This window comes from Chlorocebus sabaeus, chromosome 20, assembly GCF_047675955.1.
Source record: "Chlorocebus sabaeus isolate Y175 chromosome 20, mChlSab1.0.hap1, whole genome shotgun sequence".
In the NCBI taxonomy this organism is placed as follows: Eukaryota; Metazoa; Chordata; class Mammalia; order Primates; family Cercopithecidae; genus Chlorocebus; species Chlorocebus sabaeus.
In genome coordinates, this window is record NC_132923.1 from 74,673,586 (window position 1) to 74,699,779 (window position 26,194).

Sequence of the window (26,194 nt, forward strand, 5' to 3'; positions counted from 1 at the left end):
TTTTTTTTTTTTGAGACTGAGTCTCACTCTGTCGACCAGGCTGGAGTGCAGTGGTGCAATGTCAGCTCACTGCAAGCTCTGCCTCCTAGGTTCACGCCATTCTCCCACCTCAGCCTCCAGAGTAGCTAGGGCTACAGGCACCCGCCACTACGTCTGGCTAATTTTGTTTTTGTATTTTTAGTAGAGACGGGGTTTTGCCGTATTAGCCAGGATGGTCTCGATCTCCTGACCTCGTGATCCACCCGCCTCAGCCTCCCAAAGTACTGGGATTACAGGCATGAGCCACCGCGCCCGGCCTAATTTTTGTATTTTTAGTAGAGACAGGGTTTTGCCATGTTGGCCAGGCTGGCCTTGAACTCCTGACCTCAGGTGATCCATCTGCCTCGGCCTCCTAAAGTGTTGGGATTACAGGCGTGAGCCACCATGCCCAGCCATGGACTCCAGATTTTAATACGACACCAAAATACCTTGTGAAAAGTTGGACCTTTTTTTTTTCTATTAGGGAACAACATGCTGAAGAAAAAGCACAATTAGATCCAGAAAGTACACTTTTTCATATATAATAAAACTCCATTTGCTCTGTAGGCAACTACATTTATTTAGAATCTTTGGAAATATCTTATACATACAAACATTCAGCACTTTTATTCTTCCTGGCTTACTTCCCTCTCATGCTAATTCTATTAGTGATATCATTACTATACTTAAATGGCCCAAATGATGAGGCCAAATATAAGAGCACTACTTCTTTCACAAATTGCCATTTTCATAGCCTCTCAGCTTGTCAGTAAGTTCTGAGGCAAAAATATCTTTTTGGAAAGGCAATTACTTATTAGTCATGCAAGCAGAGACAGAACCGATTATGACAAGTACTAGTTCTATCAATTTAGTGCAGTAAGAAGTATAAAGCATCATAAATCCTTCATCAATATACTTTTACTAGCATGACCTAAAAGGATAATGTATAAAGAAACACAACAACAATGTATTATCTCAAAATGTGTATTTAATGGCCATTCCATCAAAATAAAGCAGAATCCCGTTTCAAAACTATTATATGTATATATATTTTTAAGGTGCATTTTCAAGTTTCATTTGGGTTTCATTTCTTCGTGGCTTGCCTGAGGTGTTCTTGCAGGTATAATTAACACAAAATGTTCTGAGGTTGGTGGCTTTTCATGCATTGAAAAATGAGATCCTAACAACATTGCACATCTTGGATACATTAGAAATTTTAAAAGCCGTGTGTAATTTCAGAAAACTCAATATCGTCATGAAAGACGTTTTCAACACAAAATTTAGGCACTCTATACTTTGGAATAGCCATAAAATATTCCAATAAGAGTTAATGCACTTTGTGATTACATCTACTCAAAGATAATTCTCAATTAAAATCTATACTTATTAAATAACATTTTAAATTAGAGCCCGTTAAACTTTGACAATTACTGTGAAATATTTGCAGCATTGTGTTGTAGTTAAATAATGCTGAACTACTTCTATTACTGACTCTAGTACTCATCCTTCATGTTTTTTTTTCTTTTCTTTTTTTTTTTTTTTGAGACAGAGTCTTGCTCTGTTACCCAGGCTGGAGTGCAGTGGCACGAACTTGGCTCACTGCAACCTCCACCTCCCAGGTTCAAGCAATTTTCCTGCCTCAACTTCCTGAGTAGTTGGGATTACAGGCGCCTGCCACTACACCCGGCTAATTTTTGTATTTTTAGTACAGACAGGGTTTCACCATGTTGGCCTGGCTGGTCTCAAACTCCTGACCTCATGATCCACCTGCCTTGGCTTCCCAAAGTGCTGGGATTACAGGTGTGAGTCACTGTACCTGGCCATGGTACTTTTAAAAACAGAGGACTCTATAGCATCCACCAGTAAGCATCTCTCCCTTTTTCTTGCTAATATATGAGTAAGATTGCCAATAATCGACTTAAAAGTATTCTTGTATTTTCTGCTGTAGCTGCTTTCTTAGCATGCAAAACTTCAGCAAATGGGAGTCTCCTTGGAGATCAGGAAACTTCAGCCATGCATTTTCATCACAGATTCCTAGGCTCAATTCATTTGCTCACTTTGCAGCTAAGTATGTTGCTCCATTTAGGTTCCTGTAGTCTGTGCTGCTGGACTGACTGCTACGGAGGTGAAGGGAAAGATAATCAAATATGTCTCCCTACTTTGTACAAGGCCAAGGCCACCCAGACCTTGTTTGACTTGAGACAAAACTTGCTTATCTCTGCAGTGTGGTTCTGGGGCTTCTACCTCCTTTTCCTAAGACCGAGGGGTGGGAATGATGCCTGCCTACTGAAATGCCATTAATTCCAGGTGATCTTCCTGGATTTGAATTTAATTTAGCATTGTTAGAATTCAGAACATGTATGCTAGTTGTTCCTGTTGAGAATAAGATTCAGTTGCTCAGTGGTATGCATTTAGATGACGCAGAAAACAATTAGTCTTTCAGAATTTTTAGAAGATTACAGTCTGTAAATTGACTCATCAAAATCACCAATGACTAGCATATAAAGATCTATCCAGAGAAATGAATTTGAGACTTATTTGACTATAAGTCATACAGAAGACAGCACAGTAATTTCCCATAGGAGAATCTGGTATTTCATCTTGGGTATCACTGGTAATTTAATTACACTGCTAATGTTTTCTTGCTTGCTTGAAGAGACAATTAGCATAAGTAAATCAGGAGTGAGATGACAAGTTGCTTAACATTTGTTTCTGTCCATTGGGTGAGATCTGAGGTTGCTGTTAAGCCTCGGTATGAGTAGGGGATAGGGAGAGAAGAGCATAAGGAAAGAGAGGTTAACTCCAGGTTTGGCAAATATAATCAGAACCAACTGGTTAAAATCAGAATATTGGGCTGGGCGCGGTGGCTCACACCTGGAATCCCAGCACTTTGGGAGGCCAAGGCAGGCAGATCACCTGAGGTCAGGAGTTCAAGACCAGCCTGGCCCATATGGGGAAACTCTGTCTCTACTAAAAATACAAAAATAAGCCCTGCATGGTGATGCATGCCTGTAATCCCAGCTACTCGGGAGGCTGAGGCAGGAGAATTGCTCCAACCTGGGAGGCAGAGGTTGCAGTGAGCCAAGATGGCGCCACTGCACTCCAGTCTGGGTGACAGAGACTCAGTCTCAAAAAAAAAAAAAAAAAAGAAATCAGAACACTGAAATTAAATGCAAAACAGATAGACTCATTTCAGTTTTAGAAATCAACCTCACCAACAGGTGACAGGAACTGGGAAACATTAGGAGATGATGATTGATTTGGGAAATTCACATGAAACCTTAGCCATTTCTCCTGAGCAGAGAGGACAAGAAATAAGAATGAAGGTGCATTTTAGTTGAGGGTGCTTTTCATACCCACTCAGAACTTCATTTGCCTGTGGATATTCTAAACAACAACATCTATCTTGTGACCAGGCCCGAGGCTCACGACAGCACAGTTAAGGTTACAGTCCCTCTCTGGTGTTTGAGAATGGTTACCGCTTGCTCGTGAGTAACACCTTCCAGGCTCTCGCCATTAACAGCTAAAATCTGATCCCCTCGTTTTAATCGGCCGTCATCTGCAGCGGCTCCCTACAAACAAGAAACATTCCAGTTTAATCCAGGCTAAAGCACAGTTCATATAACATTCATATTAAAAACTCTAAGTTCTGTCTGGTGTGCATATTAAAAGAGGAACTTTAAAAACTACCAATTAAAGTTTTTTTCTAGGTAGTGTTTTAAATGAGGAAAAATGTAAGATACGTTGTTTGAATAATAATGGTTGAATAGTAACTACAATTATGGATAATCTAAATAACATACTAGTTGAAATGTACTGATACACTTCTTTTAATACAAGTAGAACCTTATTTCACTATTTAGTATAAATGGAATTGGATGTCATGTCACCTCCTATTCATGGAAATGTAATATACAAAAAAAGGCAGATAGAATTGAATCTGGTGTTAGTCTTATAATACCACCATTATACAGAGTTCCCATTGCATTATTAAGCTATCAGCACTGTGATCTGTCAAAAATAAGTGTAGTCTTTAAATGGGTGGATTGTATGGTAAGTGAATTATATCTCAATAAAGCTGTTATCTATATATAAATATGTAAAGTGTAGCGTCTCTAAAATTTTGTAATATCATATTCAAAACCTTCCACTTTATCTTTGATCATCTAAATAGGTTTCTAAATGACTACTTTTATTATATACTCAGTCATGCATGGCTCCTCAAAACGGCACAAAGCCAGTGAAACTTCGGGGTTTTTTCACTCTAAAGCTGCATATCTAAAAATGCCATGATATTACTAGAAACATTTTGGACTGGTAAGGGAAGAAAAGACCTAAAAAATGATTTACAGGAGGTTTCACCATCTGTAGGGGGTAACTGTTTAAGTCCCTTGAAAAGTCAGTGCCACAAGAATCCTCTAAATGAGGTCAAAGTTCAGGGGGCAACCAAAGCCTACAGGCACTTGGCTCTTGACCGACTCAATCAGAAGCCGAGCTACGAGGCACCAGCGCTCCTGAGACCTGTGTCCATGTGCAGCTTGGAGGTCCTGAGATGCTGGGAATCAGACAGGTTTTCTAAACCGTGAGAATGGTGGAATTTCTAAATGAATGTGCAATAAAGAATATTAAAAACCCACTGGGTGCAGTGGCTCACGCCTGTAATCCCAGCACTTTGGGAATCTCAGGTGAGAGGATTGCTTGAACTCAGGAGTTTGAGACCAGCCTGAGCAACATGGTGAAACTCTGCCTCTACAAAAAATTAGCTGGCTGTGGTGGCTTATGACTGTGATCCCAGCTACTTGGGAGGCTGAGCAGGAGGATCACTTGAACCTGCAGAGGTTGGAGTGAGCTGAGATAGTGCCACTGCACTCCAGACTGGGTGACAGAGTGAGCACTGTCTCAAAAAAAAAAAAAAAAAAAAAAAAAAAGTATTCGAAATCAGGTATATACTATGGGCAAAATATCAAAATTAAGTATTAATAACTTACAACTGGCCAGGCACAGTGGCTCATGCCTGTAATCCCAGCACTTTGGGTGGCCAAGGCAGGAGGATCACCTGAAATCAGGAGTTCGAGACCAGACTGGCCAACATGGTGAAATCCTGTCTCTACTAAAAATAAAAAAATTAGCTGGGTGTGATGGGATTAGCTGGGATTAGCTGAAATTAGCTGAGATTACCCCATTGCACTCAGCCTGGGCAAAAAGAGCAAAACTCTGACTCAAAAAAACAAAAAACAAAACAAAAAACCCAAAACTTGCAACTTCACTCAAATCTTTTAAGAAAGTAATGGGTCAACTGTACTAAAGACAAAATTAAACAAGTAATTTTACTGGATAAAATCAGAATTACAAACAAAGTTGATTTCATTAAATTTTACATGCTAAGATTTAAGGGCTTCAGTAAATCTCAGATATCTGTGTAAATTAGTTTTTTAAAAACTATGTTAAGCTCTTTATCTTTTTTAGTAATGCAAAAAAAGAATTTTTTAATTTTTTTGAGAAGGAGTTTCACTCTTGTCACCCAGGCTGGAGTGCAATGGTGCGATCTTGGTTCATTGCAACCTCCACCTCCTGGGTTCAAGCAATTCTCCTGCCTCAGCCTCCCGAGTAGTTGGGATTACAGGCTTCTGCCATCAGGCCTGGGTAATTTTTGTATTTTTAGGAGAGAGTTTCACTATGTTGGCCAGGCTGGTCTCGAACTCTTGACCTCAGGTGATCCACCTGCCTTAGCCTCCCAAAGTTCTGGGATTACAGGTGTGAGCCCGTGCCCAGCCAGGATGATTTTTTTAACTTTCTAGGTTTTGGACTCTCTCTGGTGTTGCCGTGCTTGGTTGATGAGCACTTACTGAGGTGTATCTATTCTCCTACTTTACCAATGTGGCATTTGTGGACTACAGGGGAAAAGGTAAAAACGAAATAAATACATGGCTTGAAAACCTCTACCTACTTCGTAATTGTGCCTCTTTACTCACTTGCTATTTGTCCCAAGTTGGTCACTTAGTCTTCTCAGATGCCGTAAAATGGGCATCTGCTATCTACCTTGTGGCCTGTTCTAAGGATTAAATGTATGACACATGGCATTTACTCAACATGGTGGTAAATAACATAAAACACTAGTGACAACCAAGTTCATGGTTCAGATTTCATAGGCTCTGAAAAACTGCTCCTTACATTTTTAGAGTTGCGGAAGTCTTTGGGTCAATCTCTTATTTGGCTTAGGGTAAAATTCGGCTGCTGAAGGGACTAAGACCTAAGGTTGGCTTGGATTTTTTTTTTTTTGAGACTGAGTCTTACTCTCTTGCTCAGGCTGGAGAGCAGTGGTGTGATCTCAGCTCACTGCAACCTCCACCTCCCAGGTTCAAGTGATTCTCGTGCCTCAGCCTCCCGAGTAGCTGGGATTACAGGTGCCTGTCACTACGAATGGCTAATTTTTGTATTTTTAGTAGAGAGGAGGTTTCACCATGTTGGCCAGGCTGGTTCTGAACTCCTGACCTCAAGTGATCTGCCTGCCTCAGCCTCCCAAAGTGCTGGGGATTACAGGCATGAGCCACCATGCCTGGCCTACACTGGAGTTTTAAAAAAAAATCTTTTTCATTTTAGAGATGGGGTTGTCCCCATCTCATTTTTGTTGTTGTCTACGCTGATCTTGAACTCCTGGACTCAAGTTATTCTCCTGCCTCAGCCTCTCAAAGTGCTGGGATTACAGGTGTGAGCCACTATGTCCTGCCCTACTGGAATATTCTTTTTTTTTTTTTTGAGACAGAGTCTTGCTCTGTCGCCCAGGCTGGAGTGCAGTGACGTGATCTCGTCTCATTGCAAGCTCCGCCTCCCGGGTTCATGCCATTCTCCTGCCTCAGCCTCCAGAGTAGCTGGGACTACAGGTGACCACCACCACGCTCGGCTAATTTTTTTATATTTTTAGTAGAGACAGGGTTTCATCGTGTTAGCCAGGATGGTGTCGATCTCCTGACCTCGTGATCTGCCCACCTTGGCCTCCCAAAGTGCTGGGATTACAGGTGTGAGCCACCGTGCCTGCCTGGAATATTCTTTTAGTAAGACTGACTGCGCTAAGTGGGCCACTGGATAGGGCTTAGAAATTTGTCTTTTTATTTTTTTTAATTCAGAGCTTTTCATTTTTAGGTGTGCCATTCTGTAGGTAATGAAATACACGAAGGATATTCAATATCTATTCCTTACACATGTTTCTACTTCCAAGGGTGCTTCCTAAAGGAGCTCTTTCAGTGGGGCCTTTGAAGAGGGCATTCTGTGTGAGCTGCAGTCCATTCTTTATTCCCACTACTCTTGTCCCACTGTGTGGATGCTGCTGGGTTCTTTTAAAAATTCACCAGCAATGCACAGGCATTTTACTCTTAGCTGTATGTTCTGGTGCCACGTCAGGGTGTCTGGCTCCCAGCTGTATGTTCTGGTGCCCTGTCAAAAGTGTCTGCGTCCCAGCCTACCAATCTATTGAAAGTGTAGACAGCTGGGGCAGCCTGCTGAGCTCTGGGTCCAGGTCAAAAGGCCTTAGAAGCTGACCCCATGTTGTATCTGTATCCAGTTATCATGAAGTGAACGGGTGATTGCAAACATTCTGGAGGGGCTTTGTGGAGGCAACGGCAGGCCAGCAGAACGTGTTAAAACATGGGGGCTAATTATGCAGCCTTCCCACTGTCCTTATCTACATAGCTGGCTATTTCAAAAGCAAAGTATAATAATGCCCTCCAAAGAATAATTATCCCAACAACTTATGGTATTAGATGTGTCACAGGAGAAGGATGGTCAGTTTATGGTTTGTCTACCTTGGGGATAAGCGTTCTGCTACCCAGAATGTTTCTGTGCTGCCTTTCCTCTCCACTTTTGCCTATAACCAGTTTAACAGGTTGTGTTGGGGAATACCGTACCCTAATAGGCACTCTCGCAAGATGCAGGAAGTGGGTAAATGTGCAGCTGCTCAATGTGGTCCAAAAGCAAATACCAAATGACTTAAGGGTTTTATGGCAGTTCACTGGGCCCAATTAACAGGTGATAAGATCTAAGATCTGCACAGGTAAAAGCAAGCTTGTATTTAATGTATAGTAGAGCTTTCTAGAAAGAGACAGATTCCTTCTTATTTCTCCTTTCGAAGACCTTTATCTCTCTCTGTCTTTTTTTTTTTTTTTTTTTTGAGATGGAGTCTCACTCTGTTGCCCAGGCTGGAGTGTAGTGGTGCCATCTGGGTTCATGGGAACATCTGCCTCCCAGATTCAAGGGATTTTCATGTCTCAGCCTCCCAAGTAGCTGGGATCACAGGTGTGTACCACCACGCCAGGCTAATTTTTGTGTTTTTTAGTAAAGAAGGGTTTCACCATGTTGATCAGGCTGGTCTTGAACTCAGGTGATCCGCCCACCTCAGGCTCCCAAAGTGCTGGGATTATAGATGTGAGCCACTATGCCCAGCCTTGAGGACCTTTATTTCTTTAGGAAACTAAAGCAGTTCAACAAGATCTGTTCATAAACAAATGACTGTGATAAAACCAAAGAAGAAAAAAAACTGTAATATCAATTTGAAATACTTCTCAGAGATCTTCAAAATTTATTTAAAAATTAAATTCCAATTAAAAAAAATTACAATGAAGTGAAAAATAATTACTCAGGCTGGGCACAGTGACACACACCTATAATCCCAGCACTTTGGATGGCCGAGGTGGGTGGATCGCCTGAGCTCGGTAGTTTGAAATCAGCCTGGGCAACATGGCGAAAGCCCGTCTCTACCAAAAACGACAATTAGTCAGGTGTGGTGGCAAGCGCCTGGAGTCCTAGCTACTGAGGCAGGAGAATTGTTTGAACCCGGGGAGGCGGAGGTTGCAGTGAGCTGAGACCATGCCATTGCACTCCAGCCTCAGTGACAAGAGCAAAACTCCATCTCAAAAAAAAAAAAAAGAATGCAGAATGCACTGATTCGAGGCTTGCATAGCACAAACCTTTCTGCCTTAGCCCCCAGTGCCTATTATTTTCAAGAAGAAGGCCAAATCTTTTTTCTAGTTCAGAACAATATTTCCAAGGACAACTTCTAAAGAGTGGCACTGCTCCTTATGCTGTGTTGCTGAAAGAAGACACTCTAAAAATCTGTGAGCATCTGCTTCCGTAATAGAATCCAAAGAAAACTGCACTTCTTGTGACTCCGCCATTGTAAAAGAACTCTTCTTTCACTATTCTGGTGTGAGAATTTCCTATAAGATTCAAATGAAATAAGCATACATGCACACATCCAGGTTTAACCCAAAGTAAAGCTAAGCAAAGCACTTAAAAAAAAAAAATCTCACCTAGGTTTAATTTTTTTAAAAAAGTACATTAAAAAAGAAAATATACCTTTGCAAATATAGTCTTGACATAAATTGGCAGGTCTCCATGGGGACTTCCATAACCCCCTACAATACTAAACCCCAATCCTGCAGAGCCTTTCTCCAAAGCAATAATCTTAGGTGGAGGTGTTCTGAAAACACAATGCATGCTGTTTAATTCCAGAATAGATATCGAGAGGGAATTTCATTTTATTGGAAGAATACAGATTTGAGAGAGACTTTCATACTGCAGAACTATGAAGTTTGGTTGATCAAATCAAACTCTCAGAAAGCAATCTAGAAAGTTATTTTAAAACTTCTCACATCATGCCAATTAATCACCTATATTCTTGATGTTTTAGAGGTTTCTCTTCCATAAAACTCACTGATTTCTAATTAAAGTCATGATGCTGAAATTGTCAAAGCACTCTTCTATGTGCTTAGTTTTTAACTCTTTTTATTTATTTATTTTTTTTGAGACGGAGCTGGGACTATGGGTGCATGCCATGCCTGGCTAATTTTTGTATTTTTAGTAGATATGGGGTTTCACCATGTTGGCCAGGCTGGTCTCGAACTCCTGACCTCAGGTGATCCAGCTGATGCCTCACAAAGTGCTGGGATTGCAGGCATGAGCTGCCACACCCAGGCTGCTGCTCCTTTTCTGCCTGAATGCCCTGGCCACTTCCACCTAAGGCAGGAACTCATTCTCCAAACTCACTTCCAATGTGAGGTTCTCCTGCCTCTCTTGGGAGGATGGGTTCCACATCCTTTTCTTTTTCTTTCTTTCTTTTTTTTTTTGAGACAGAATCTCGTTCTGTCACCCAGGCTGGAATGCAATGGTGCAGTCTTGGCTCACAGCAACCTCCGCCTCCCAGGTTCAACCAATTCTCCTAGTTTCAGCCTCCTGAGTAGCTGGGATTACAGGCGTCTGCCACCACATCTGGCTAATTTTTGTATTTTTGTAGAGACAAGGTTTCACCATGTTGGCCAGGCTGGTCTCGAACTCCTGACCTCAGGTGATCCACCTGCCTCGGCCTCCCAAAGTGCTGGGATTACAGGTGTGAGCCACTGTGCCCGGCCTCCACATCCTTTTCTGTGCTTCCCCTGCACTGAGTCCAAATTTCCATTTCAGCACTGACTATATCATATTGTAATTACTTTGCCATCCATTTCCTCTACCAGACTATGACCTCTTTGTCTTAGTCATCTGAGCCTTCCCAGTACCATGTGTGGTGCTTGTCAGAAACTCAGGATCATGACTGTGTAAATGAGAACTGAAATCCAGGAGAGAAGAGAGAAACCAAGGTAAAGCAAAATGGAGAAAGAAAATCTGTTTCAAGTGTAAAATTTAGCTTTTCAAAGCTTCATCCAGTGTGGAAGTCTTCTCTCTCAGAAACAACATGGCTAAAAATTAAATTACCTATGTGGGTTCCCAGTAATTTAATCTTAATGAAAGCTTAGGTGATGCCAATTTCTTATTCCCAAATGCTATTGCTCAAAAGGCAGAAACCCAGACCCTGTCTTATTTATGATAGGTAATTCACATTTGTGTACTGGCAGCATCCTTTGTTTTGTGGCCACATGCATGTCTGAGAGGCAGTCATCTCATATAAACTCAGCCATTCAGGTACTTAGAGAAATTTGCAAAATGGGGACACAAGCGATCTTTGAATATATTGTTCTGTTTAACTAGAATATTCTTCCCTCTCTTCCTCTTCAATTTCGCTGGGTTTATTAAAGGGTTTTCAGCTGGTTCACTTTGTTACCAGTTGTTTGTTGATGTACTTACTGGTTGTTTACAGCAGACATCCATAGTTATTGCTGATGATCTATGCTATATAAATTGTTAACTGATTTTTTGTTTGTTTTTTGTTTTTTTGAGATGGAGTTCTGCTCTTGTTGCCCAGGCTGGAGTGTAATGGCATGATCTCAGCTCACCGCGACCTCCGCCTCCTGGGTTCGAGTGATTCTCCTGCCTCAGCCTCCCAAGTAGCTGGGATTACAGGCATGCGCCACCACGCCCGGCTAATTTTGTATTTTTAGTAGAGATGGGGTTTCTCCATGTTGGTTAGGCTGGTCTTGAACTCCTGACCTCAGGTGATCTGTCTGCCTCGGCCTCCCAAAGTGCTGGGATTACAGGCGTGAGCCACCACGCCCGGCTTTGTTAACTGTTTTTAACTGTTCTGTTTGTCTTTACATTTTTTTATAAACACAGAGTCTGACTATGTTGCCCAGGCCTTGGCCTCTCAAAGTGCTGGGATTACAGGAGTGAGCCACCACACTTAACTATTTTGAATGCCACCTGCTTATTCCAAATTTTTTTCTGTTTTTTTGAGACAGGGTCTTGTTCTGTCTCCTAGGCTGGAGTACAGTGGAAAAATCGCAGCCCATTGCAGCCTCAAACTCCTGGGTTCAAGTGATCCTCCCGCCTCAGCCTCTTGAGTAGCTGGGACTACAAGCATGCACCACTATGCCTGGCTCCAGGCAGGCTCCAGTTCTCTTAAGCTTAAGCATTAGCTTCTCCAACTACACTCCTTCATTGAGTTATGCCCCATATCCATGGTTTCACAGGACCCTCTCTCAATGAATTTAGCTCTCCTACAGTTATCTTTTATAACCATGGATTTATGGGTCTGTTTTTCCACTTCTTTGGCAGCTCTTTGGGGACTGGGGCAGTATCTTTACTTACATTTCTAAGTTTGCGTCCTCAGGACCTGGCACTTGTATCTAAGTGTCTGGCCTTAGAATGGTGCTCAATAAATATCTGTTGAGATACTGATGAATTGTCCCCTATAGCTGAATGATTACGACGTCATGAATAAGGCTCTACTTTTCCCCACTTCGTGGACTTACAGGCACTGTCAGTAACAGCTCACTGGCCGGATACAAATTCGATTCATGTTTCTTCTTTCAAACACAGCCCCCATTTCCAAAGATACTGGAATGGGAACCTAGATGCCCAAAGCCATTGTTTTAGAGCTACCTCCTGCGGCCCCAAATCATTAAAGACCCTTATAATTGTGCCTATTTATACTCAGGGACGTGTTTTCAGGGGAAGAGGGAGGAGTGTGGCTCTACTCCTCAACTGGCAACATCAGATGGAATTTGCCTCCATTGATCTCACAATATCATAACATTTTCAACCCATTAGTTTAAATTTACTTTCATATAGAAGACTAGTTTAAAAAAAAAAATCCCAATGTTTGTTCTGAGTGATTTTAAAATTCCTTTAAGCTTGTTGTTCCCAGCCTGCCAGAGGCCATGGAATTATAGCAAAGGAATTAAGATTACAAGGGGATCTCTGTATTTCCACAGACACATCAAAGGATGCTAAAGGCACACTGTACTTCCTATAAAGGCCCTGTTTTTTCTTTTTTTTTTTTAAGGAAAAGGCCACCATAATTTGAAAAATGTTATATTTCTATGTTTTGTTGTATTTTTATGGCAGGCATGTATTACTTTTATAACGAGAAAAAGGTAGAATGAGCTTAATTTAATATTCTTTCCTCAAGAAAAATAAACTCAAAGATGTCATTTAGGTGGGGAACTACGAGGAAAAAGTTGGATGGGCTATGACCATGAGATCCTTCAAATGAACCATCCAGATCTGTCAACAAACATTTATTAAGCACCTACTAGTGACCAGGCACTGCTGGTACCTGCGAGGAATGGCTTTAGGCAGCATTTCTCAAAGTGTAGATCCTTTGTCCACCTGTAGCAGAATCACTCTGGGAAACTTGTTAACATCAGGTTTCTGGAATCCACCATAGACCACCTAGTCAGAATTTTGGGATGTGGCCTGGGGAATTAGCATCTTTAAACGTGCTACCTAGATTAATCTTTTTTTTTTTTTTTTTTTTGAGATGGAGTTTTCCTCTTATTGCCCAGGCTGGAGTTCAGTGGTGCAATCTTGGCTCACTGCAGCCTCTGCCTCCTGGGTTCAAGCAATTCTCCTGCCTCAGCCTCCTGAGTAGCTGGGATTACAGGCACCCGCTACTACGCCTGGATAATTTTTTATATTTTTAATAGAGACAGGGTTTCACATGTTGGCCAGGCTGGTCTCTAACTCCTGACCTCAGGTGATCCACCCGCCTCGGCTTCCCAAAATGCAGGCATTACAGGCGTGAGCCACTGTGCCCAGCCCTTAGATTACTCTTATGCACATTCTAGTTTGAGAAACCCTGCTTTAATGAATGACTTTAACTGCAATGACTGGTTTTAATGAAACATGTCAGCAAGTATAACAACAAGATTTCATCTCAGAACAAGATTTTAGCCTAGAAGTTCAGGAAACATGGCTCCTTGCACAATAAAGCAGGGTGTACTTGGGCTATACATCCGTGGTTTCTTAGGGAAGCAGGCACAGGCACTGTGTCAAAGTGACCACGTGCGGCATGTGTGCAGGCCCTGCAACAATGGTCTTTCAAGAACTCATATGGTGGAATTAAGCCTTGTGAGAAATAAGGATTCCCTAGAATTTAGAAAAAGTCATGGGTGCTTTGGCCTCCTCTCCTTTAGAGTGCACTTGAGTATCTGGAAAAGTTCTTCTGAGCTTTGCCCACATGCATAATAGGCCCTCTGCATCTGAAATACTCACTCTGTGTCTTCTGGATGGTGTTCAGCAGTGGGTGAACCAAGGTGGTAGCCTGTAGACATGTTTTCAAGCTGAGCTGCTATGGCACTTATGTTGGTATCTGCTACAACCTGGGGAAAAAGTGAAAACATGGTATTTCATTATAAGGAAGGGGAGAATTAGAGAAACCATGCTATATCCAAGGGTCAGTTCTCAACCCTAATCTTATCCAACTTATCTGGACCATTTGACACAATGGACTATTCTCTCTTTCAGACTTTTTTTTTTTTAAGACAGGGTCTCACTCTGTTGCTCAGGCTGGAGTGCAGTGATATGATTTCAACTCACTGTAGCCTTGACTTCCCAGGCTCAAGTGATCGTCCCACCTCAGCCTCCCACGTAGCTGGGACCACAGGCATGCACCACCAAGCCCAGCTAATTTTTTTTTTTTTGAGATAGAGTTTCACTCTTGTCACTTGGGCTGGAGTGCAGTGGTGCGATCTTGGCTCACTGCAAACTGTGCCTCCCAAGTTCAAGTGATTCTCCTGACTGAGCCTCCTGAGTAACTGGGATTACAGACACCCGCCACCATGCCTAATTTTTTTTTTTCAGACGGAGTCTCGCTCTGTCACCAGGCTAGAGTGCAGTGGCACGATCTTGGCTCACTATAACCTCCGCCTCCTGGATTCAAGTGATTCTCCTGCCTCAACCTCCCGAGTAGCTGGGACTACAGGCACACGCCACCACCCCTGGCTAATTTCTGTATTTTTAGTAGAGACGGGGTTTCACCATGTTGGCCAGGATCGTCTCCATCTCTTGACCTCGTGATCCACCTGCCTTGGCCTCCCAAAGTGCTGGGATTACAGGTGTGAGCCACCGTGCCTGGCCTAATTTTTATATTTTTAGTAGAGACGGGGTTTCACCATATTGGCCAGGCTGGTCTCAAACTCCTGACCTCAGGTGATCCACCCACCTTGGCCTCCCAAAGTGCTGGGATTATAGGCGTGAGCCACCACGCCCGGCCCTGGCTAATTTTTTTGTATTTGTAGAGATGGAGATTTTGCCATGTTGCTCAGGCTGGTCTCCCACATCTGAGCTCAAGTGATCTGCCCACCTTGGTATCCCAAAGTGTTGGAATTATAAGCATGTGCCCCTGCACCCAGCCTTAAACTATTTTCTTCATTTCTTCGTTTGGCTTCCATGACATCACAATTCATTAGTTTATTTTCCACCACTTCTGGCCATTCCTTTTATCATTCAAACCTCTAACTGAGGGCCACAGGGCTTAGTCCTTGAGCTTCTTATCTTTTCCATTAAACATATTATCCCATCCCATTGTCTCCCATTCCATCCCATCCCATATCCCATTCCATCCATCTCATGAATGTAAATACCATTTAAGTGATGATAATGCCTGAATCTGTATCTCTAGCTCCAGTGCTTACCTAACACCAGATCCATATATCCAGTTGGCCTCTGGATATATGGATCTAGTTGTCACTGGGTCCATAGACATCTATGGGACATCTCCAGGAATCTCAAAGCTAACATGTCTTAAATGGAGCCTTTGCTCCCTGCAACCTTTACTCCTGGAGCCTTCTTCATCTTGGGCAACTGCAACTTGATTTTTCCAGTTTCAAGGATGGTGTCATCCTTGGCTCATCTCTGTCTCTTACAACCCACATTCCATCCTCATGAAATTCTTTTTTTTTTTGAGATGGAGTCTCGCTCTGTCGCCCAGGCTGGAGTGTAGTGGCGGGATCTCGGCTCACTGCAAGCTCCGCCTCCCAGGTTCAAGCCATTCTCCTGCCTCAGCCTCCTGAGTAGCTGGGACTACAGGCGTCCACCACTCGCCTGGCTAGTTTTTTTGTATTTTTTTAGTAGAGACGGGGTTTCACCGCTTTAGCCAGGATGGTCTCGATCTCCTGACCTCGTGATCCGCCCGCCTCGGCCTCCCAAAGTGCTGGGATTACAGGCTTGAGCCACCGTGCCCGGCCATCCTCATGAAATTCTATTGGTTTTTCTTTCTTTAAAATTTTTAAATTATTTTTATTTTTTTGAGAGGGAGTTTCACTCTTGTTGCCCAGGCTGGAGTGCAATGGCGTGATCTCGGCTCACCACAACCTCTGCCTCCTGGGTTCAAGCGATTCTCTTGTCTCAGCCTCCCAGTAGCTGGGATTACAGGCATGCACCACCACGCCCAGTTAATTGTTTTGTATTTTAGTAGAGACGGGGTTTCTTCATGTTGGTCAGACTGGTCTCGAACTTCTGACCTGAGGTGATCCGCCTGCTTCAGCCTCCCAAAGTGCAGGGATTACAGGCGTGAGCCCGCCTGCCTCAGCCTCCCAAAGTGCAGGGATTACAGGTGTGAGCCACCATGGCTGGCAAAATTCTATTGGTTTTTCTATGAAACCATTTCTAGCCTTCTCACTGGTCTCCTCGATTCAGCCCCTCCATCCATAGCGGCTAGGATGTTTCTGTTACAATGGAGCACATTATTCCAATATTTTGCTTAAAACTGTCCAAAGAAAGCCGACTCTCTTGGACCACCACTGAAGTCCCTCCTATGACCTCTAGGGTCATCTGCAATGATGTGCCCTGTGACATCTCTGCCTCTCCCCTAACATTCTCCTCGGTATTCTCTCTGCCCCATTGTGCCGGCCTCCTCGCTGTTTCTCTCACATGCCAGCCGCATCCCCACCTCAGCACTTTAACCGCTGTGCCTTCTGCCTGGCATGTTCTGTATTTGGCATCTGTGTGGCTGGCTTCTTCCCTACTCTCAGGCCTTTGAGCCACCTTCCCTGGTCACTGTAACTAACCTTTCCACGCCAACATCCCAGCTCCATGTTTCATGTTCCCCTTCCCTGCTTCCTGGTTCCTTCTAAATATTTATTTATTTCATTTATTTATTTATTTTTTTATTTTTGAGACAGAGTCTCACTCTGTCACCCAGGCTGGAGTGCAGTGGCATGATCTTGGCTCACTGTAGACTCTGCCTCCCGAGTTCAAGCAATTCTCGTGCCTCAGCCTCCCAAGTAGCTGGGATTATAGGCGCAGGCCACCATGCCCGGCTAATTTTTTTGTATTTTTAGTAGAGACGGGGTTTTACCATGTTGGCTAGGCTGGTCTTGAACTCCTGACCTCAAGTGATCCGCCCGTCTTGGCCTCCCAAAGTGCTGAGATTACAGGCATGAGCCACCATGCCCGGCCTTTTATTTTTTGAGACAGGGACTCGCTGTCGCCCAGGCTGGAGTCCAGTGGTATGATCTCAGCTCACTGCAGCCTCAACCTCCTGGGCTCAAGAGATCTTCCCACCTCATCCTCCAAGTAGCTGGACTACTGGCATGCACCACCATGCCCAGCTAACTTTTTAGTTTTTGTAGCAACAGTGTCTCACTGTGTTGCTCAGGCTGGTCTTAAATTCCTGGGCTCGAGTAATCCTCCCACCTCGGCTCCAAAAGTAGGGAGGATTACAGGCGTGAGCCACCCCACCTGGCCTGTTTTCTTCGTACCACCATCACTATCTAATGAACTGCATACATCTTTCTTTGTTTATCTTATTTATTGTCTATTGCTTCATATTAGAATGTAGGGGCAGGAAGTTTGTCTGCTTTGTTCACTCCTGTATTCCCCATCACATAGAAGAGTGCCTAGCACAGAGCAGGTGCTCAGTAAATAACTGGCGAATGAAAGAATGGATGAATATCTCTGACTCCCTGAGATTTGCCTCTTAGATAGTCCTGAGCAAAGGTATAGTAGAATAGGCTGTGTACTGTGGCTTGCACCTGTAATCCCAGCACTTTTGGAAGCCGAGGTGGGCGGATCACTCAAGCTCAGGAGTTCAAGACCAGCCTGGGTAACATGACAAAACTGTCTCTACTAAAAATATAAAAAACATTAGCTGGTGTGGTGGCACACGCCTGGAGTCCCAGCTACTCGGAAGGCAGAGGTTGCAATGAGCAGAGATCATATCGCTATGCTCCAGAGTAAAACTCTGTCTCAAAAAAGAAAATAATAAAAATAACCAAAGAAACCCACAAACGCACACAAAAACAAACGTATAGTAGCATAATGGCATTTAAACACTCACTTTATATTTGCATTCTCCAAATAACTTTTTTTTTTTTTTTGCAAATAACATTCTAAAGCATTTAGAAGAAATATAGTATAGCTCTGGGAGTCCACAACAGGACTCAGGATGGAGTTCCAGAGTTCAGTTTCAGCCACTTATCAATGCCGTATCTGAGTTTCAGCTTCCTCATCTATTAAATGGGAATCATAAAAGTCTGCTTTGTCGCCTTATCCTGGAGATGTCTTCCACCTCAACTAGTTACCAGAGATACTTTCTCAAGAGCTCCTTGGTTACCCCTGCTTCTAGGTTATAATTCTCACTGCACAAATACAGAGGGAACTTTGCTTGCCAGCACTGCAAAGCTCGACTTGATTGCAGTTTCAGAAAAGGCCAACAGAGGGCACAGCTGCCTAAACTGCTAAATTAAGCTTCATCTGTTAAGTAGGGCAGAAAAAGAAAGGCAACAGGCCTGCCCCAGAACACATTTTGGGTGAAGCATCCTATTCTGGGGAAACCAGTGCTATGTCCAAGTTACAGAATCTTCTGGAAATACCAGTGTATGAAGAATGACGGAATGAATTGGGAAATATTTAGGATGAAAGATTAAAGGAGGAAACGACAGATTTCTCCCTGCCCCCAAGTTCTGCTCTCATCCACAGCAAGTGTACTGGAAGGGTTAACTTGTCCATGAACTCTTTTATCCTCCCTACTTTTGGAGTCTACCATCTTTATAAACCTACCCCTCTCCAGTTTCCATCCCCATCTCCTACCCAACCCAAACTTCCATGACCCACATTCTTCTGGCTTTTCTTCTGTGGGGGCCTGTTTCTCCATCTCTTTGCTCTTCTTTCATTCATCTCTTACGATGCAGTCCTGGGCCCATTGTCCACTTGCACACTCAGGCTCAAGTGACAGCATGTACATTCCCACAGCTTTACATTCCAACAACGTGCTCACAATCCCAGCTTAGGCCAGGCGTGGTGGCTCGCGCCTGTAATCCCAGCACTTTGGGAGGCAGAGCGGGCTGGATCACCTGAGGTAAAGAGTTCAAGACCAGCCTGGCCAACATGGTGAAACCTGGTCTCTACTAAAAATAAAAAAAATCAGCTGGGTGTGGTGGCGGGCGCCTGTAATCCCAGCTACTTGGGAGGCTGAGGCAGGAGAACTGCTTGAACCCAGGAGGCATAGGTTGCAGTGAGCTGAGATCATGCCATGGCACTTCAGCCTGGATGACAGAGCAAGACTCTGTCTCAAAAAAAAATAAAAAATAAAAAAAATCCCAGCTTAGTCTGTGATATCCAATTGCCAACTTGACATCTGCATTTTAATATCTCAGAGACGTATCAAAATTAACAAAATACCCAAACTTTTGATCCAACAATTCATTTCCTTCAATTCACTTTTCTTCTAGTTTTCCTCATTTTAGTAAATGGCACCTCCAGCTGCCCAGTTAGAAATCTACTAGGTGAAATAGTGAAAATACTAGTGTGCTGGCTGGTGCCTATCTAACTGGAAAGGATGCTAGGATGCCAGCCACATAGCTGATCGCTCTCTGAATATCTGAGCCCTCCACTCTTGCTTGCTGTATGTAATCCATCAAGTCCCCTGGATTCTACCTCCAAAATCCTTCTCAAAACTGTTTACTTTGCATCTACAGGTGACCATCCTAATTCAGTCCATCATCAAGTGCCTGTTATTGGAATCCCCATTTACCTTTGTCTCACCTCACACCCACACAGTAGCCAGTTACCTTTTCAAATATAAAATGGGTATCGGCACTCCCCTGCTTAAAACCTTGTAGTGGTTTCCCTTTGGACTTGGAATAAAATTCAGACTCTCTAATTATGCATATAAAGTTCCCTCCATAGCCTACTCCTCTAATCCCACGTCTCTCTCCACTCCACCCCACATTCCACAGTTCCCTCTGCGGGCGGGGAATTCCCCCCATCCACCAAACCAGTGTGCCTGGCATCAGCTTAAATGTCACTTCCCTTCTACAAGCCTGCTTTGACCATCCGTGTTTAATTTCTCCTGTTTTCCTCTCCATAGCACTCTCCAAGTATTTCTCACAAATTATGGTGATTAGTATCTATGGGCATGTTGACTGTCTTTCCCACCCAATCACAGGATCCCTGAGGATCGGGACTGCTTCTCCTCAGCACAATGCTAATGTGTCTAGCACATAACAATTGCTTAATAATTGTGGAGTGAATGAACGAACCTAAAACTGTCATAAGGAATAGGGATTATGGGACTCAATTTTCTGAATTTCCACAGAGCAGAGCGAGACTGATGGAGGTTACAAGGAGATAGGTATTGGGTTCTTAAAGGAGAAAAAAAAAGTAACAATTAAGGCAGTTATGGAATGGAATGGCACAGTTTGCTAGGACATGAGCACCTCCGTGAAGCAAGCATTCAGATAGAGGCTTGAAATTAACCAATTCAGGATGTAGTGGAGGGGAGGCCTATGCTTTGTGGGAAGTTACACTTGTACTGTTGACACCTGACCATGAAACAGACTCCATATGAGGCTGAGGAAGAAAGTCACTAAAATAGTGTTTTTTCTAAGGTATCGTCAAATGCCAAGATGTGATGGCAGTCTGCTCCTTCCTTTACTTGCTCATTTGTTCAACATAATGCAGCATCACCATGGCTGAATATAAAATGAGCACTTACTTTATGCTTATTTTATTTTAATTTATTTATTTAATTAATTATTTTTGAGACAGAGTCTTGCTCTGTTGCCCAGACTGCAGTGCAATGGCACGATCTCGGCTCACTGAAACCTCTGCCTCCAGGGTTCAAGCAATTCTCTTGCCTCAGCCTCCCAAGTAGCTGGTATTACAGGTGTGTGTCACCACGCCCAGCTAATTTTTTTGTATTTTTAGTAGAGACACGGCTTCACCATGTTGGCCAGCCTGGTCTCAAACTCCTGACCTCAGGCGATCCACCTCCCTTGGCCTCCCAAAGTGCTGGGATTACAGGCATGAGTCATCGTATTTGTTTATTTTTGAGACAGAGTCTCACTCTGTTGCCCAGGCTGGAGTGCAGTTGCACAATCTCACCTCACTGTAACCTCCACCTCCCAGGTTCAAGCAATTCTTGTGCCTCAGCCTCCAGACTAGCTGGGATTACAGGTGCATGCCACCACGCCTGGCTAATTTTTGTATTTTTAGTACAGATGGGGTTTACCATGTTGCCCAGGCTGGACTTGAACTCCTGGCCTCAAGCGATCTGGCCATCTTGGCCTCCCAAAGTGCTGGGATTACAGGCATGAGCCACCACGCCCGGCTATGCTCATTTTACATTCAGCCGTGGTGGTGCTGCATTATGTAGGTCTTTAAGCATCCTTCTGAGTCCCTAGAGAGGTAGGTGCTGCTATTAGTCCCATATTACAGATGAGGAACCTGAAGCAGGGAGGTTAAGTCACACAGGTGATAAGGGGTAAAGCCAGGATTTAAATCCAAATCTAGAATCTTGTACTCCTAATTGTCTGTGGTGTGAGGCAAATCACCTTGTGTGAGGCAACAGAGTTTATAGGCCATTTTTGGAGCATGGGAAGGGGAGGGGCAGAGGGACAAGAAGATGCAAATAGAGCAGACCATCATGATGGCATGTGCTTGGCACCAGGGGGTACTTCACTATCCAGGGTACTGCAAGGAGACAGCCTGAGGTGTGGGAGGTATAACACACCCACCACCTCACCTCCACTTCCTAGAAACCTTCCTAGCTTTCTAGGAAGAAAGCTCTCTAGCTTTTTTTTTTTTTATTTTTAGAGATGGGGTCTTGCTCTGTCACCCAGGGTGGAGTGCAGTGGTGCAATCATAGCTCACTGCAGCCTTTAACTCCTGGGCTCAAGTGATCCTCCCACTTCAGCCTTCTCAGTAGCTGGGAATACAGGCGTGAGCCACTGAGGCCAGCTCATTGCCTTTTAGAAAGAGATGATCCTTTCAAGAGTCCATGAAATCTGCCATACAAATAAATGGTAAAACCAAAGTCATAGTTTTATTTGGGTAAAAATCAATTTTTTTTGTTTTTGAGATGGTGTCTCGCTCTGTTGCCTAGGCTGGAGTGCAGTGACATGACCTCAGCTTACTGCAACCTCTGCCTCCCAGGTTCAAGCGATTCTCGTGCCTCAGCTTCCCCAGTAGCTGGGATTACAGTCACATGCCACCACACCCAGCTAATTTTTGCATTTTTAGTAGAGACCGGGTTTCACCATGTTGGCCAGGCTGGTCTCAAACTCCTGACCTCAAGTAATCCGCCTGCCTCAGCCTCCCAAAGTGCTGGGATTACCGGCGTGAGCCACCGTGCTCGGCCAAAAATCAATTTTTAAAAAGTCTAGCTGCAAAGTAGAAAAACACTTCTATAGCATCGTCTTATGGAAAAACTCACATCCTTCTAAAACCTGAAGTCCTTCTGCTCACTCCTTCACCCCGAAATGAAAAAAACTGATAATACTGAATCTTAGAGACCCACCTAGGACACTTGGGGTTGTCCAGGCTTCTGCTTATTTTGTAGAAGTGGAATCCAAGGGGCTGAATGAGAAATGTGAAGGAATTTCACTGACAGCTTGGTCTTTTGCAGGAAGACAAGGAAAGCACAAATATGTCACCTTAAGAATGACTTTAGGCTGGGCAAGGTGGCTCATGCCTGTAATCCTAACACTTTGGGAGGCCCAGGCAGGCAGATCACATGAGCCTAGGAGTTCGAGACCACCCTGAGCAACATGGTGAGACGCTGACTCTACAAAACATACAAAAATTAGCTGGGCGTGGTGGTGCATGACTGTAGCCCCAGCTACCCGGGAGGCTGAGGTGGGATGATCACCCGAGCCCGGGAGGTTGAGGCTACAGCGAGCCATGATTGTGCCACTGGATTCCAGCCTGGGCAACAGAGTGAGACCCTGTCTCAAAAAAAAAAAAAAAAGACTTTAGACTTTACAGCTCTAAGAAATCCCCATCAAGCCCTTCTGTCTTAAGAGATGATTGACAAGTAACTTGATAGGCAGCAGAGTTAAACCTTCCTGGGACTTTGACTTGTGAAAGGGGATAATCTGATCTCCAAAGGGTGTGTTCAGCTTTGAGTTCATATAAGTTCAACTTTGAGATATAGTCTGTGAGCTGGCTCAGCCCCGCCACTGGAGAGCTCTTCCACCATCAACATCAGGGACTGACTGAACAACACAGAGGTAAGGCTGGGAGATGTTTGTGTGCTTTGGGGAAGGCAAAGAGGCTAATGTGAAGTTTGCTCTTTTTTTTTTGAGATGGAGTCTCACTGTGTTGTCCAGGCTGGAATGCAGTGGTGTGATCTTGGCTTACTGCAACCTCTGCCTCCCGGATTCAAGCAATTCTCTGCCTCAGTCACCTAAGTAGCTGGGACTACAGGCGCCCGCCACCACGCCCGGCTAATTTTCGTATTTTTAGTAGAGACGGGGTTTCACCATCTTGGCCAGGCTGGTCTTGAACTCCTGACCTCAGGTGATCCGTGCCTCGGCCTCCCAAAGTACTGGGATTACGAGTGTGAGCCACCACGCCTGGTCAGTTTGCTCTTTTTTAAAAGTAAATCTTACACTCCTGGGTGTAAACTTCTGTGAAAGATTCCGAGAATAGAGACGGGGGCAGAGGAAACGCAGGGGGAGCACAAGTTGCCTGCCCTCCAGTGAGCTTGCAGCCAATATCATCTAGTATGGGAGGCAGATGTGAACACATGCAGGTCAGAGTGGAGAGAGGAGACGGGAAGGAAAGGGATTCCTTCTGGGGAAGGCATAGGGACTGTGAGGTCCTTAACTGGACAATAGGTATTAAGGTCTCTGTAGCCTGAATGTGCTTCAGAGCTGTAGTATGTGGAGTCCTTTCACCTGGGTGGGGCCAGCGCTGGTCCTAAGATCTGCAGCTGTGGTCCTGCATTTTGCTTTACTCAGATCAGTAAACTTTTCTCTCATGTCCCGCTGGACCCAGAGGCCTGGAAATGTGGCTGGTGCCCTGGCCCCCAACACGGGGGAGGTGGGTTAAATTTATGCCTGCAGGTCCTTTAAACTTATGCTCCTTCTTGGCTGGGTGCAGTGGCTCACATCTGTAATCCCAGCACTTTGGGAGGCCGAGGTGGTGGATCACCCGAGGTCAGGAGTTTGTGACGAGCCTGGCCAACATGGAGAAACCCCGTCTCTACTAAAAATACAAAAATTAGCCGGGCGTGGTGGTGGGTGCCTGTAATCCCAGCTACTAGGGAGGCTGAGGCAGGAGAATCGCTTGAACCCAGCAGGCGGAGATTGCAGTGAATTGAGATTGTGCCACTGCACTCCAGCCTGGGTGACAGAGTGAGACTTCGTCTCAAACAAACAAACAAACAAACAAACAGAAAACTTATGCTCCTTCTTGTTAGGCACAGTGCTGCTGTAGACATCTTGAGTGGTTGTTTAAGGCAGGTAACTAGATCTGGAATTGCTGGTAATGGGTATGCATTACCATTAAAGTTAGAACTTCCTAAGTTGCCAAATGGTTGTGTTCACTTAAAGTCTCACTAGGCATTTAATGAACTACTTGGTTTCCCTTCATCCTCCCCCAACTCTTATTATCAAATATTTAGTAATTGCTGACCTGAGGTGGAGGAGACCCCTGATCTGAAGGAAGAGAAGGAACTCTCCCAACCCAAAGAAGGGGAGGACACAGACCTGAAGAAAGAGGTGGAGAAAATCTCCTCATCCGAGGAAGAGGAGACTGTGGACCTGAAGGAAGAGGTGGAGAAAATTCCCCCACCTGAAGAGGAGACTATGGACCGGGAGGAAGAGAAGGAGAAGATCCCCCCACCTGAGGCGAGGGAGGCCACTGGCCTGAAGAAAAAGCAGGAAGAAATCCTCCCACCAGAGGATGGGGAGGCCGCAGCCTTGTCCTCTGTGCCTAAGGAACAGTCAGAGACATCTGCATCTGTGGAAGAACTGACAAGCCTGCTTCCCTCTCAATCTGTGTTCCCCCCTCAAACTGCTATCCCCCCTCATTCTATGTTCCCTTCTCCAGAGGCATTTCCCCCTCAGGCTGCTGTCCCCCATCACTCTGTGTTCCCCCCTCCGGAGGCATTTCCCCCTCAGGCCGCTGTCCCCCCTCACTCTGTGTTCCCCCCTCCGGAGGCATTTCCCCCTCAGGCTGTCCCCCCTCACTCTGTGTTCCCCCCACCAGAGGCATTTCCCCCTCAGGCCGCTGTCCCTCCTCACTCTGTGTTCCCCCTTCCGGAGGCATTTCCCCCTCAGGCCACTGTCCCCCCTCACTCTGTGTTCCCCCCACCGGAGGCATTTCCCCCTCAGGCCGCTGTCCCCCCTCACTCTGTGTTCCCCCCACCGGAGGCATTTCCCCCTCAGGCCGCTGTCCCCCCTCACTCTGTGTTCCCCCCTCCGGAGGCATTTCCCCCTCAGGCTGCTGTCCCCCCTCACTCTGTGTTCCCCCCTCCAACGGCACTCACAACTCATTCTATGTTTCCTTCTGCCAATGGTTTCTGCCTTACTGTTTCTTCAACAGAGTTCTCCCTTTGATGTGAATTTCCTTAATTTGTGCCACCTTCCCCACTGTTTTCCTTTAAGAAGATATTTATTCCCATGTACTCTCCTGTGCTTTGCCTCCATGTTACATTTAATAACTTAGGGTAAAAGGAACATTAAACTTCATTACAACTGTATGTTCTACAGTGAAATATTGTATATTTATTAAGCTTTCTAAATGAATAATAAAGTAGAAGTCTTTACTGCATGGACCTAGGTTGAGTACCTTTCTTTAAAAACAGGTTTAGGTATTATGTTTTGGAGAATTGAGAAGTCACAATAATTTCCAGATAAGTAACATATTACAATGCATAAAAGCTTGAGCTCCTTGCTTAGAACTTTCCTAAAGGTTCCAGAAAAAAAAAAAAAAATTAGCCCTTAGACTTACTAGGACCCAAATCTTTCAGTACCAAATCTGAAATTTAGCACTGGCTAGGTGTGGTGGCTCATGCCTGTAATCCTAGCACTTTGGGAGGCCGAGCTGGGAGGCCTTGCAGATCAAGGCTGCTGTGAGCCATGATTGCGCCACTGCACTCCAGCCTGGGGGACAAAGTGAGACCCTGTCTCAAAAAAAAAAAAAAAAAACAAAACACACCACATACACACACACACACACGCAAATCATAAAAATCCTTAACACTTACACGCAGATGGACCCTCGACCTATGGGTGCACACATG

The 26,194-nt window shown here is 44.4% G+C and overlaps 1 protein-coding gene across 8 annotated transcripts in view; it reads right to left on the minus strand.

Annotated features, from left to right (window-relative positions):
* Positions 1–991: 991 nt before the first annotated feature.
* The window catches only part of PATJ (PATJ crumbs cell polarity complex component), a 409,036-nt gene continuing 383,833 nt past the window's right edge, over positions 992–26,194 (minus strand). For 6 of the 8 annotated variants that reach the window (XM_038000715.2, XM_038000710.2, XM_038000713.2 and 3 more), the window contains 3 exons: positions 13,936–14,042; positions 9,367–9,490; positions 992–3,590 (listed from right to left, as the gene is read on the minus strand). In XM_038000715.2, coding sequence (XP_037856643.2) covers positions 3,444–3,590; positions 9,367–9,490; positions 13,936–14,042 — 378 coding nt within the window. In that variant the 3' untranslated portion in view covers positions 992–3,443. The remainder of the gene's footprint in view (positions 3,591–9,366; positions 9,491–13,935; positions 14,043–26,194) is intronic. The other 2 variants (XM_038000719.2, XM_073007248.1) reach the window with 2 other exon arrangements.